General features: G+C 43.4%; 1 protein-coding gene across 21 annotated transcripts in view; it reads left to right on the top strand.

The window, feature by feature from the left end:
- The window catches only part of LRRFIP1 (LRR binding FLII interacting protein 1), a 101,949-nt gene that overhangs the window by 25,327 nt on the left and 63,102 nt on the right, over window positions 1-13,520 (top strand). For 6 of the 21 annotated variants that reach the window (XM_041411743.1, XM_041411742.1, XM_041411723.1 and 3 more), the window contains exon 1: window positions 12,097-12,186. The exons of the other annotated variants lie outside the window; for them this stretch is intronic. In XM_041411743.1, the coding sequence (XP_041267677.1) occupies window positions 12,142-12,186 (45 nt within the window). In that variant the 5' untranslated portion in view covers window positions 12,097-12,141. Of the gene's footprint in view, window positions 1-12,096; window positions 12,187-13,520 lie in introns of those variants that run through there. 21 annotated transcript variants of the gene reach the window in all.

Consider the following 13,520-nt stretch of genomic DNA (forward strand, 5'->3'; position numbering starts at 1 on the left):
CCAAGCTGCATGCTATATTTACACACTTAGGTCCCCTAGCAGCTTTTACTCCCTAAGTAATGCATGCTGATTTCGTGTAGTGTATTTAAAATGCACTCCTACCAAAAGATTTATGCTGGACTTAAAAGACAGAGAAGTGTTTCTTTAACATCAGTTTGTAGCTGCATGCTGTCAGCAGCTCCATCTTAATTTATTCATGCAATTTTTAGGTAATATTTTGATCAGCAGCAATTCTTACATCTCTTGAAGAGTCATTTAAGGTGGCCAGGTAGTGCTGCTTCCCTCCCTGGTGTTTGCTGAGAGCAGCTGAATAAGCTTGTCATTCACGCCCTTGAGCCTGCACTGATTGATTTTTTTGGAATTGGCTTGGCAAGGGTACATTTTTCTCAGCTCACTGCTCGTACCACAGGAGAATTTCTCAACTGTATGGAGTGCCCTGGCACCGGATCCTCCTGGAGGAGTTCACTGAGGACAAACCCCCAGGTTTATCTGCGTTTGCAAAATGTCACCAGGAATTCTCAGTGACCTCAAGGGGGCTTTTCCTTTCAGGCAGCATCTCAGGTTTTAAGGAGCTCTGTTGCTTCCCTGCACCTTCCTTGGTGCTGTTGAGCCATGGAGATTTGGAGATTTTGGAGATTTTTCCACTGACATGGAAGGCTTTGAGGTCTTCTCCCCAAATTTTAGTTGGTTTAAACTCTTGCGCTGTCTGGCTGGCAGGTGACATGGTTGTGAGCATCACTACGGCTTGGGAGAGGTTGCTGTGAGTCTTTTCAGAAATGCTACTCTGCGTGGAATTGTTTTCAGGGCTGAGATGATAATGGAAGTTATTCTTTGTATAACTTCCATATGTATTGTGGGTTGGTTTTTAATATGACTTAAAACCCTACTTTAGCTTTAGCATAACTGTGTTGTTATGATTAATGTTTGACATTAATATTCTGGAATAATTTACAATTAATCTTCTGTTCTCTGGCAGACATGCCTCTGAAACCTGTTGTTTTGTATGTCTGTAGCTCCAAGTATTTCTCCATCCATAACAGCTTAAAAAAATTAGGGGAGCAGTCAGAGCTTTTATTAAAGTCTGTATTGGGATGATTGATGTGTGCAAAGTCTATTGCCAAAGGAACCCAGAACATGTAAAAATGCCTCATGTGGTTTGGGGTTTTTTTGTGTCTGATATTGGCACTGTGTTGGATTTTACAGATGAATGTAAAATCCTCATATTTTTAATGATCAAAGGCATGGCTCCAATTCAGATTCCTTCTTTCCTCCCTTTGTCAGTCAGTAGAATGTGTATATAATGAAATACCTGTTGAGGTCACTGTGGGTAATCCTAGAGAGAGAAACCTGGGAAAGGAGAGCAGCAACAAAAAATACCAGAGGGATGAGAAGAGGACCAAACACACCCTCCAGGAGCTGCCAGAAGAACTAATGATGGGTTTCAGCTGTGGTTCCTGTGTCAGTGACCAAGCTCAGCTGTGCTCTGTTGGCCCTCCTGATATTGCCCTGAGGTACAAAAATAAGAAATTCAATCTATTCCTCTTCCACCAGTCTCCCCTCTCTATTATAATTTATAGTTAAATGGGCTCTCTTTACAATTCCCACTCTTAACTAAGAAAAGGCAGTAAATGATTAATGAGTCCCAAAATACTGAGCCTGGGAGGTAGAAGACAAAACAAGGCAGGAGGTTCTGCCCCTAAAAACAGCATTTAGTTGAATCCTCAGCTTCTGCTTTGGGCTCTGAGGTGCTCCTACTTAAAAACCATCTGTCAGCACAGCATATTGCTGCCTGTTCTTCCACTTAGCCACCAGGTTGTGGGAGCCTGCAGGAATAATACTGAACCTTTTCAAACCTCTTCATGTTTGTCTTTTTCCTGCTGTTGACGTGATGCTGAATGTGGAAGCTGTTACTTTTGGACAGGATGGTTGTTATTTAAATAAAAAAAAAACCCTGGAGGTTTTGTTTGAGTACTTCGAAAGTATTGGAGATGGAGCAGAGAGTGAGGATGAAGAACAGGAATTACTTACAAAATAAAGCTAGCTAGGATTTGTGGGTTATTTTGAGAATCTGGAGGGTCTGGACTTAACACAAATCCAAAACATCCCCTCTCCTCTGCCAGCTTTGTTGGTTTGCTTCTTCACATAAGTGGTTGAAATGTATCTGGTAATGGTAATAATTTAAGGCTGAATTACCAGGTCCTCAGTAGGAATACAGAGGAGTGTCCCTTATCCTCTAATGGTAATTTTCATCCACATCCTCAATGGCTGAATAACCATGTAATTAAACATTCGTATTAAAAATTCAGGGGTCCAGCTTTGTGTGGTGGAAGTAGTGTCTCCTTAGGGACACAAAAAAAGTGTGCTTTGCTTTATTTGCTTGATTGCTGCTCCCTCTTGTGGGGTTCAGGCCAGTTCAAACTTGGAGTTCATTCTTGGTCTGTTACATGCAGTAATTAATCAGTGGTTCTCCCCTGATACACTGGGTGGGATAATGACCTTAAGACTTGCTCCTCTGTGTACCTCTACAAATCAGAACATTCTTTTATGTCAAGGCTACTAAAAATCTGTAAAAAAATTTAATTCACTTCTTAAATGTAATTTTTTTTTTTTTGTTTTGAGAACTCACCCAGTTGTGCTGCTGATCTGTGGCAGGGTTTACATTTCTGTCAGAGCAGAGATGAGGCAGTGGCACAGCTGTAGCAGCCTTGGCAGGTCCTGCTGTGCTGGCAGCAGTGAAACCTCTGACACCTCCTCTGCTGTAGTCAGCGCTTCTGACTTTCACCCCTCGGGCTGCTGCCCTTCTTAAGTGAGCTGCTCCTGAAAATTAAACCCCCAAAAATAGCCCTACCTCCCATGTGCTCTCCTGTATCCCAAATAAATGCAAATGCTGTAGCTGGGGGAAAGTTTTTTTTTCCTTGTGATTTCTCAATTGTTCTGCTGGCCTAAAATCTCCAAATCTACTGTGTTGTGCCTGAAGATGTACAAATACTGCTTATGTTTGTTTTCCTCCAGAGAGGCAGATGAGCTCTGGACATATAATCTCTCTTCTCTGGACAAGAAACTGAAGTGCTGTGGATTTCTTCCTTGCTTCTAATTGATGGCAAAGACCTGTGCAACTTCACTGATGAGTTTTTGGCGTGAAACCCTTCCAGGAATTTCCCTCTGAAGCTTAAAAGACAAATTGTCCTGACCTCTTGCAAAATGGGAAGGGGCCACATGAGTGTGACACTGAAACAAGAGCAGTTCACATGATGTAATTTCTAATATTACACCATTTCACAATAATGATAGGATTTGTCTCAGCACTGCAGTTTCCATCCCTTCACTCATGTTGAACTGTTTCTGTCCAGGAATATGGGTATTAAATCTCAGCTTTGGAGAGTATTCAGTGGATTACCTGAAACTTTTGATCTTCATTTTACTTGGCTTTAAAAGAATAACTTTATCTTAAATGTTCCTGCATGCAAAGTCCCTGCTTCTGTGGAGACCCAGTGCTGATGCTGGACACATAATGAATTCCCTGTAAATGTATTTATTCTTTCTGTGAGGCAGGCAAAGGTGGGATTTTGGCTGAGATTAAACCAGGAAGCAGGTGCACTTGATTTGAGAAAGAAAAAAAAAAAAAAAGCAGAACTTAGTGTTCTATTTATGCCTTTTGTTAAAACTTTATATCATTTTGTGTCACAGACTGGGTAATCCCTAGAACAACATCAGTAGCCTTTACTTCAAAACTTGTGATTTTCTTTTCTTTGGCTGGTAGTGTGAGCATTATTTTAAGCAGTTGCTGGAGTTTGTCTCTACATTTTAATGTGCTCTAAGTGCAGAGCTGTGTTCAGGATTTGCCTTTTACTCAGATGAAATTTGCAGTTCAGTGGGGACCAGAGGGTGATCCCCACAGATTATATTGCTTGTAGCAGTCCCTCAATTTCACTTCTTATTTATACTTCAAATACTTTTGCCCGTCAGCAACAAAACCTCTGTTTATGTCCATGCATCAAAAAGATGTTGGCACCCACTCAGCCCCAGAGCCCTCCCCAGCCTGTGTTTATGCTGTAAAGCAACAAGATGAGGAATTGCACTTCATTGCAGGTTCAAAATGGGGTTACTGTGCTTTGCTTTATGGTCAAGACAAATGTGTTTGCTCTTCAGTAACGTGTACCAGTGGCTGAATTAATTTTGCACATGTGCTCCCTTGTTAAGAGCCTTTCTGCTGTGTGCTGGTGCCTGAAGACGAGTCCCCAGTGGGAAACACTGGTTGGAGCTTTGCTTCCAAAGAGAAGTCAAACACCAGAAGTCTGAAATACAGCTCAGCTCTTTTATTTGTGAGCTCTGAGTGACTTTAATTGCAGAGACAGTTCTGCAATCAAACAGAAATATGGTGTTTAAGTGGCACTCTGCAATACAGCCATTCTACTTGGGTGTTCTGAGGTTCAGTTTTATTTACATTTTAAATGAGGACAGCAGTTGCTGCAAAACACTGCTGGTACCATAGAGAACTACAAGTGGTCACTGCAGAAGAGAAACTTCTCTCTTTTTATAAAGAAGTTGGGTAAAGCAAGTAGAAGAAACCACTGGCTGCAGCTTCATGCAAATAACTATTCCATGAGACAAGACTGGGAAGATTTTTATGCTTTCCTTGTGACATTCCAGCCCAGACATATTTGTTAGTGCTGACAGTGGGTTTTGGGTTTTTTTTCTCCTTCTAGGTATCATTTCTGATTAATTAATTAATTTGTGGGAGTGATCCAGCTGTTTCCAAAGTCAATTGGACTCCCCCAAAATTTTTCCATGAGTTAACAGTCTTGATGCAAATCCATGGCTGCAGTATTATCCAGGGTGTAGAAAACACATGGATTTCTTCTCAGAGGTAACAGCTGTAGAGGGGTATGCAAATTCCTCCCTGGTGGGACCAACCACTTACTGACCAGAGAGCTATTTAGGGAGAAAATGCCAATTGAAGAAGTGACGTAAATGTGGTCAGTTGATACTAACTGAGGAGCTGCCAGCCAACATCCTATCCTGGAGTTGCTCTTTCATCCCTGTTTTGCTTTTTTGGAGTGGAAACAGCACGGGTGATTGATTGCTAAATAGCAGTGGAAGTGGTGCACTCTATATATAGAGTGGTGCTGGAGAACCGAGCTACAATGCTTGTGAAAAAAACCAAACCCAAAACAAAACCCCACCAACAAAAACATTTACTGAGATAATAAATGCCTCTAAACCACTGCCAAGATAGAAATGATAACAAGATACCTCGGTTTTAAGAGGTGTTTTAAGATCAATTCCTTGTGGCAGGATTTGCTTTGGTAATCCTGGTGGAGCTCAGTTATTGTTTAGACTAAATATTGTTTATTGTTGTATTTTTAGCAGCAGCTCCTTGGGACTCCAGGGCAATATAATTTACGAGGTAGGATGCAAGTCCCTAATTGTGTCTTGCATTGTAGAGCTGTACAGGCTGTTCAGTGCAGAATAAACATTCTCCTCCTTTGTGGGGGGGAAAAGGTCTGTGTCAACAAGACTTTGCAGCCTCTGCTCGCATGCCTAAGTTCTGTCTCCAAGATGGGTTTCCTGGCAAACACATCAGCAAATGTTTCTCCAAAGTGCACAGTGCTCATGTACAAATTCCTTCATTAGTCGTGGTTCTCGTTCCCTCCTCCCCTTCCCAGTCTTTGGCTCAAAATGTTAAGCAAGAGGACCAGGAATGCTGAGCCCTTAAACACAGATAACTCACGGCAGCACCCTCGGCATGTCAGAGCAGAGTTCCCACTGCTGGTGCTTGGGAATGAAGGGAAACAGAAAACCAGAGCTCTGGCGTTCAGAGAAACCCTAAAAACAAAATTGCAAGTCACTGTTGGAATGCCCTTGCAAGAAAAACTTTCCATGAAAAAAATCCATCATTTAATCTCCCACCAACCTTCAGTCTTGTAGGATTGCAGGGTGTGGATGAGCCTGACCCAGGGAAATAGGTTCAGGCTGCAGTCAGGGTGCTCATGGGAACACCACAATAGTTCTTCTGGCCAGGTTTCCTCTGGAGGTATACTTTATCATCCTCCTTCTATGGGAAAACTGGACATTCCTCAGGGAGAACTGTCAATTTTTGCTAAAATATTTGCTAATGAGATTATTTGGTGTTTGCAGAGGATGAGATCCCTGTTCATTTCAGGCGCCATCCTAGATCATTCTCTCTAGTGAATACAGTCAAATATTTGAGTTGAAGCCCTGATGAAGTTTAGCTGTAAGTCTGACTTTTTGGACTTGTTTCTTACTGTGAATTTGATTTTTTTTTGGTTTGTTTGTTTGTTTGTTTGTTTGTTTGTTTTTTTATGCTGAGTGGGAGAGCTTGGTGACATAACCATGGCACTCCCAGGGCTTACAAATGCAGGTGGTGCTTTCCCACCTGATGTCCCTGACGGGGGTAGGATGGAGTGCACAACCTCTGCCCTTTTAGGAATTACTGTTGGCTTTCCAATTCACAACATTTACACTCATGGTGGGAATGGTTAATTCCAACTCTTTCATCTCGTTAGGTTGGAAGTAGAGCCTGGGAGATGGCAAAGCCTCATGCTATGGATACACCTGCAGAAAACCACTTTTCTACAAGTAAAAAGCTCTTGCTAGATCATTTTTGTATTTTTCTACCCAGTTTTTTACACTCAGGTTCTGTGAGATGATCTGAACCAGAACTCTTTTTTTTTTCCCTTTGGTTTGATCTTTTTTTCCTTCATTATTAAGCAGAGGAATGGAAAAGCTTAAGACTAGGCCAGGAATTTTTGTTATGGGAACCACTCTTGTTTTGATCTTTTTTTCCTTCATTATTAAGCAGAGGAATGGAAAAGCTTAATTTTTGTTATGGGAACCACTCTTGAATCTGTCACTTCTAAAACAGGAAGATCATGTAACTTTTTATCCACCAGTATTTCCAATTTCTGAAGCTTTCATCCACACATATTTCAAATTTCTGAAGCTGAAGTAGTCTGGCTATAATATATTCAATGTTGGTTTTTGGATTTTTTAAACTAGTTTTACTACTACTATGTTTTTTACTCCTACTTTTTACTACTTTTGTTAAGGTTGGGATTGAAGCTTTTGAGATGATATTTCGTGTTTAGATTTAAATGTTTATTTTTTTCTTATGTTATAGTTTTATAGGTAGTGAGTTTTGTAGTATTTTACTAACAAGGTACAAAATGGTTAATTATCTTTTGTTGTAAGGTTTTTTAAGGTTAAACTATCTAATTAAGAAATGAAACTTAAATTATTTTTATTTTTAATTTAATAACTAATTACTCAAAGTCTGCAATGTGGACTTTTTTGTCTAATTACAAAACACTACTTAAACTCACGAGGAAGAAGAAGGTAAAGAAGAAGGATTAGTTTTTGTTTCAAAACTTCTGTTTAGTTTCATGTCTTTTATTATATTCTAAAACTTTATATTATATTATACATATAGACATATGTGATATTATACATATAGACATATGTGACATATAGACATATATGTCTATATAGACATATATATATTGAACATACAGACAGACATTTATATCTATTATACATATAGACATATGTGATATTATACATATAGACATGTGACATACATATAGACATATATGTCTATATAGACATATATATATTGAACATACAGACAGACATTTATATCTATTATACATATAGACATATATAGACATATACATACACTGTAATATATAGTTTTATTTAAACTATATACTTGTAGTTTTAGTGTTAGTAATTAATTTTGGAAGGTTTTTTTACGGCCTTAGGTTAAATATAGTAATTTTTTGTGTGTGTGTTTGGGTTTTAAGTTTAAAATTCTCAGCATCTGGGGTTCTAGCCATTCAATATCCAACTGCTGATGGCATCACTGTTTTGAAGCTGAATGACAAATGTGCCTTAGGCTCCCCAAGAGCCCCCAGCCTCCCTGCTGGAGCATGACTCAGTCTGGCTTGTGCCTGATCCAGCAGTTTCCTTCCTCCTCCTCCCTCCAGGCCGCCGTGCAGCCTGGCCAGAAGATAATCTGTTGATCCTGGCAGGGGATTTTGGTGCTGAAAACCGGACATTGTTTTCCTAAGGAGCACTTGGCTGCGTGTGCTGGAGTCCAGTGCCTTGGTGATGGCTACAAGGAGGTTTTGTTCCCCTGGCCAGCTGGGCTCCAGGCGTGCCAGGATGGCCCAGCAGGCAGGGATGATGAAGGGATGAGGCACAGATGTCACTTTTCCTGTCTCTCTGACCTCGGGTGGGTGTCACTCCAGAGGTTTTTATTTGCTTTCTTCAGAATTCGAAGAAGAGCACTGTGAACCTTATTTTAAAAACCCCCAAAATTGGAGTAACCAAATATTTCTTCTAATATAAAGTATTTTTTAGCTTTTTTCCCACAAAACAAAACTTTCTTTTTCTGTTCCCACTGTTTGGAAAACCAGGACTGAATAAGACACTGACAGACATTACGGAAATTCCAAGAATCGTAGAATCATTTAGGTTGGGAAAGATCAAGTCCAACCAATAATCCAACACTGCCAAATCCACCAAAAGTGATACCACTTGAAGAGAACACAGGAAATGCACAACAGAATTTCATTCTTATAACTATAAATGATATCATCTGAGTTATATATGGAGGTGATGGGAAGTGGCTGAAGGATTATGTTGGCTGGATTTCTAAAGAGTTAATACTGAGGTGGGCTAAGCTGGAGCCAGAGTGCTCTAAGGTGCAGTTTTTCTCAGTTTTTAAACCTGTCTCTAAAGGTTTTGGCTACTTTATTTCTACTTGCATGCCTCTTAACCTGCCCATAACATGCCTTAAAGACAAAATAAAAATCAGTTGAGTATGAGCTGTGCTGGGGGCCAGGCTTCCTTGGAATTTGAGTTATCAGTGATATTAACATGCCTGGAGGCTGACTGGGTGATCTTTCCCTCTTGCTTTTGACGCAGCTCCTCGGTTGTTGGTTGTTATGGGTAAAGTGCAGTTCTGGAAAGCTGATTTTTAGGATTTGGGCCAGCATTTGATGAGGATTGCCTCGTTCTGAGTGCAGGCATGCATTTTGTGCGTGTGTGTTTGCAAAGGAGAGGCGTGTTCCCCTTGGGGAGATAAGGAGTCTGTGTCATTGGAATCAGAGCTGCTGTCCTAAGTGCAGTAAACTTCCTTTTTACTTCCTGCTCAGACATACCCAACTCACAGTTATCCCACCAGGTTTCTGGAAGTGTCAACTGACTCTTTTTTTCCCTTTTCTAAATCTCCCATTACCTGTTTTCTTGGGCTCAGTTTAGCATTGTAGTACGTGCAATGCATAAATGGGGACATCCTTCCTGCTTAGATACGTCCTGGAATTAATGTCACTCTTCCACAGCATCCTATTCCAGATGGAAAGTGCATGGACACAAGAACTGTGTGCTGAATAAATAAATAAATATCAATTTTAGAAGATGCTGCTGTTTTTCTGAATAGGAGAAAGCTGTGATGAGATAGGCACTGCAGTTTTGAGGGGATTTGTCAGGACCTGATTGGAAATCCGAGCCTCCTTTTACATAAAATCAATTATAAACTGCTGAAATGTGTGTTCAGAGCGCTGTCAGCTCTGTATTGCTGAAAAAATGGAACTTTGCTAGCATTAAAAAGGCATCTTGATCCTTCAGTTCCTACCCAGCAGGTCTGTAGTACAGCTGTTTGTTTGAATTTATCCCAGGGTACGTATGAAGTGCTTCCTCAAGTAAACCGAGTAAAACCAAACATCTTGGCTTGGAAAGTAAATAGGAAAAGGTGGGGGCGGGGGGGGTAATTTATGCCTGGTGTAGGAAATACTTATATTTTCAGTGTATTTTCCAAGTGACAGTGCAAAACCTGTAGAGATTTGCCAGTGAATGTAAGGGGAGGTTAATTCTTGTTAACCAAGAACCAGAACAAACTTTCTGTTTCATGCTAAGATGAAGACATTTGTCACACTGAGTTGTTCTGATGCTTCAGATTTACACAGTTAACATCACTCCCCTTCTCTGTTAAAATGTCTAATTTAAGGCAATATGTATTTTTCCTGAAGAGTTTACTCCAGTGCCTGGTCCTGGCTGCCTTGGGGTGAACTGCCCTAGTCCAGAAGTGCCTTCTTCACAGCTGAGCACCAGACATTGCTGGAAGCCCCAAATCATGCAGTTACCTGCACCAAAACTGAATGCTGAGCAGCCTCTGGGAATTAGGGCATGACTCCTCTTGGGCATGGGGCTGTTCACAAAAGACAGACCTGCTGGAGGATGAAGTGAGTGTCTGTCAAACGAAGATTTAAATTATAGATGCTTCACAGGAACATATATTTTTTTATTGCTTTCTTTATGCACATGCTGGAGTGGATTTGGGACAGTTTAGATTTATTTTGTTGAAGCAAAGTTGGGTCGCTTACCTGGTGAGGAAGTTAAAAATAAGTTGTAGGCTCAACTGGTGGCTTTGGAGTTTAATGAAAGATGTGACTTTGGAGATCTTATTGCAGCCTTTCAGTACTTAAAGAATTGTTATAGGAATGACAGAGACTTCTGACAAAGTGTATGGGAGTGACAGGACACAGGGGAATCTCTTCCCACTGCCAGAGGGCAGGGTTAGATGGGATATTGGGAAGGAATTGTTCCCTGTGAGGGAGGTGAGGCTCTGGCACAGGGTGCCCATGGAAGCTGTGGCTGCCCCTGGATCCCTGGAAGTGTCCAAGGCCAGGCTTGGAGCACCCTGGGACAGTGGACGGTGTCCCTGCCCATGGTAGGGGGTGGAGCTGGATGGGCTTACCAAACCCAAACCATTCTGTAGTTCTATGATTCACATAAAACCAGTCTGTTTTACAATTGTAAAGCTTCATCTGACCTAAGCAGGGTTTCTCCCAGGGGCAGGGTGCAAGTTAGACATCCCTAATCCCTCTTATTTAAAGGAAGCATGACTGGCCTTCCCAGGGACAGTGGCTTGGGTCCAGGGACTGCCAAGTTATTGCCCCCAAATGTAAAACGGTGCCAGCTCTTCCAAATTAGCTAAAATACTGTCAGCAGCGTGGCAGCATGTGCTCTGCCAGCCTGAGCAGCCAGATTCCTTGTCCTGGGCAGAGAGCTCATGGAAAAACTGAGCTCAGTCTCTGGGTGGAGGCTTCGCTGGGCTCCTGACCGGGAAGGAGGGCGCAGGCTGAGTTGCTAAGGAGCAACCTGTTTGGCTGGCCGTGGAAAATCCCGTGCCAGGAAGAGATGACTCCCCGAGTGCTCTGCTGTAGCTGCTGAGGAATGGCAGTGGGTAAAATGAGCTCCTGAAGCTTCGCAGCTCTCCCGGCCCCGCCGTTGTGAGGGGATGGATGTGCGAGCTTCAGGTGAAGTCAAGGGGAATCGAGAGATGCTTTGGTGAAATCCGGCGGAATCAACAGGTGGCATTAACCTCCGTGGAGCCAGGATGTTTGCTGTGTCTCCAATTGTTCTTGGGATATCGTTCTGTTTAGTGCCACTTAAAACCACTTGTGCCCTCTAATCCTTCTGTGCTTTCGGCACATCCACCTCGTCACCTTTTGAAATGCAGGGTGTCCTTATTTTTTGGCCAGCCACCATTCCCGATTCCTCTTCTGCAGTACTGTCAGACTTCAATTACACGTTTTGGGTTTTATTTTTTTCCATTATTCCGTAGCGTGTAACGCCATTTCTGAAAGAATAAAACCAACACCAGCCCATCCACCGTGGATGGCTCGTTTTAAGCTCTACACAACGCAACCCGCAGCGCCGATATAATTGCAGCAATTAGCAGCAGTGGGGCGGTTTGTTTCTGCCATGCAAAGGCCGCCTGGCCTGAACAGAAATATATATTTATAAGCATCTGCCCCGGTGGATGTGCAGCCCGGAGGGAGGGCGGGCGTGCATCGCTGTCGGGATGTTCTGTTTATCTTCCTCGGGGACACAAAAGAGGCGAGGAGGCCCTTTCCGTGGTGGTTCCGGAGGGGTGCCCGCCGGCGGCAGGTGTGTCCGTGTGTCCGTGTGTGTCTGTGTGTCCGTGTGTGTGCGCGCTCCCTCGGTGCTGCCCCGGCCGCCGAGCGCTCCCCGCCCGCTCCCCGCTCCGCCCCCGGGCCGTGCCGGGCGCGTCCGGGCGGGCCCCGCCGGGGACAGACGGCGGCAGCGGGAGCCATGGACGCGGCTGCCGACTGCCTCAGCCCGGCTGCCCAGCAGCAGGTAAGGCCGGGGGGCTGCGGGGGGCTCGGGCAGCGCGGCCGGGACAGCTCCGCGGGGTGGCCGGGAGCGGCCGGGGGCTTGTTCTCGCTTTGCCGGGCACTGAGCAGAACGGGAGCTGTGAGCTGCTCCGGGAGCCGTCGTGCCAGAGGAACCTGTGAAGTGATTGCTAAGTAAAGTGTCGCAGCAGCCCCGTGGGACCATCAGGTGGCCGCGGGCGGGTCGGGCATCCCTCGACAGGAGCTGTCACTCGGGCTCACCGCTGTCGCTGCAAGGCGGCAGGAGCTGTCAGACCAGCCCAGGATGGGCTGTCGGGGTATTAGAAGGGAATCCCTACGTTTACGTGTAGGCTAAGGTTCATCAGCCTGCTGCCTCTGAGCAGTAATTTGCATTTAAGAGAAAGGTGAGGAGTAAAGCAGGATGTGGACTGACCGAGCCCTATGTGATTCACGGGTTCATTACCATATGAGTAAGTGGTGCAAAGTGTTGTATGTATTTATAACTCGTATGCAAAAAAAGTCAGATAAATATGCTGGTTTGACCTCTTAAACATAGAAGTCATTATAGTCCCTCTTGTTTCGATGCTAAATAGTCACCACTCACCTGGTGAGCTCCTGCAACTCCTGGGTTAAGTCACACGTTGCTCAAATGGAGACGGGAAAAACATTGCCATGGGTTAGCACTGGTTCTACCCGGTAGCTATTTGGTCAGCTGTGTTACAGGAATATTGCAAATCAGGTGTTGCATGTCCAAACAGACTTTAAATTATGTAGGAGTGCAAGAAACCTTATCAGATTTTTGACCGATGGAGTCTGACTTGGCTAAACAGAATAAACAGTCCTATAATATTTGAGGAAGGGGATACAGAATACTGGAATGGGAGAGCATCCATCATGAAAAATTATCTTGGCCCCAAAAATGATTGGCTGGCTGTGTCTTAAGCGTGTTGGCAAGAGGTTTAAATCAGCCTGAGAATAGTTATTGCAGCATTGCATGGCAGTGGTTGCTTACAGGGAGCAGGTGTAATTTAGTCAGGCAGACTTGTGTTTTAAGGTTTCTCTGGCAGTGGGATCAGAGAGCTTTTCCGGGTATGGTTTGGTGCTGGCAAGCTAACACTTCAATCCTCCATGACAAATACGACACTGGCTTTGATTACTAGTCTTAGAAGCAGGTAATTTGGAGCGCACTGGAATTGAGGAGTGCTTTGTATAGCTGGAAAACTCTTACACATGTAACTATGTGGCAAGTCAACACAGTCATTTTTCACTGCTCAGAAAAGCAGCACAACTTCCTGTCTTTGTTGGCCGTGTCTTGCGGCTGCCAGGCGAACAATGCAG

Source organism: Onychostruthus taczanowskii, unplaced genomic scaffold (assembly GCF_017590055.1).
Source record: "Onychostruthus taczanowskii isolate IOZ18803 unplaced genomic scaffold, ASM1759005v1 scaffold37, whole genome shotgun sequence".
Lineage (NCBI taxonomy): Eukaryota > Metazoa > Chordata > Aves > Passeriformes > Passeridae > Onychostruthus > Onychostruthus taczanowskii.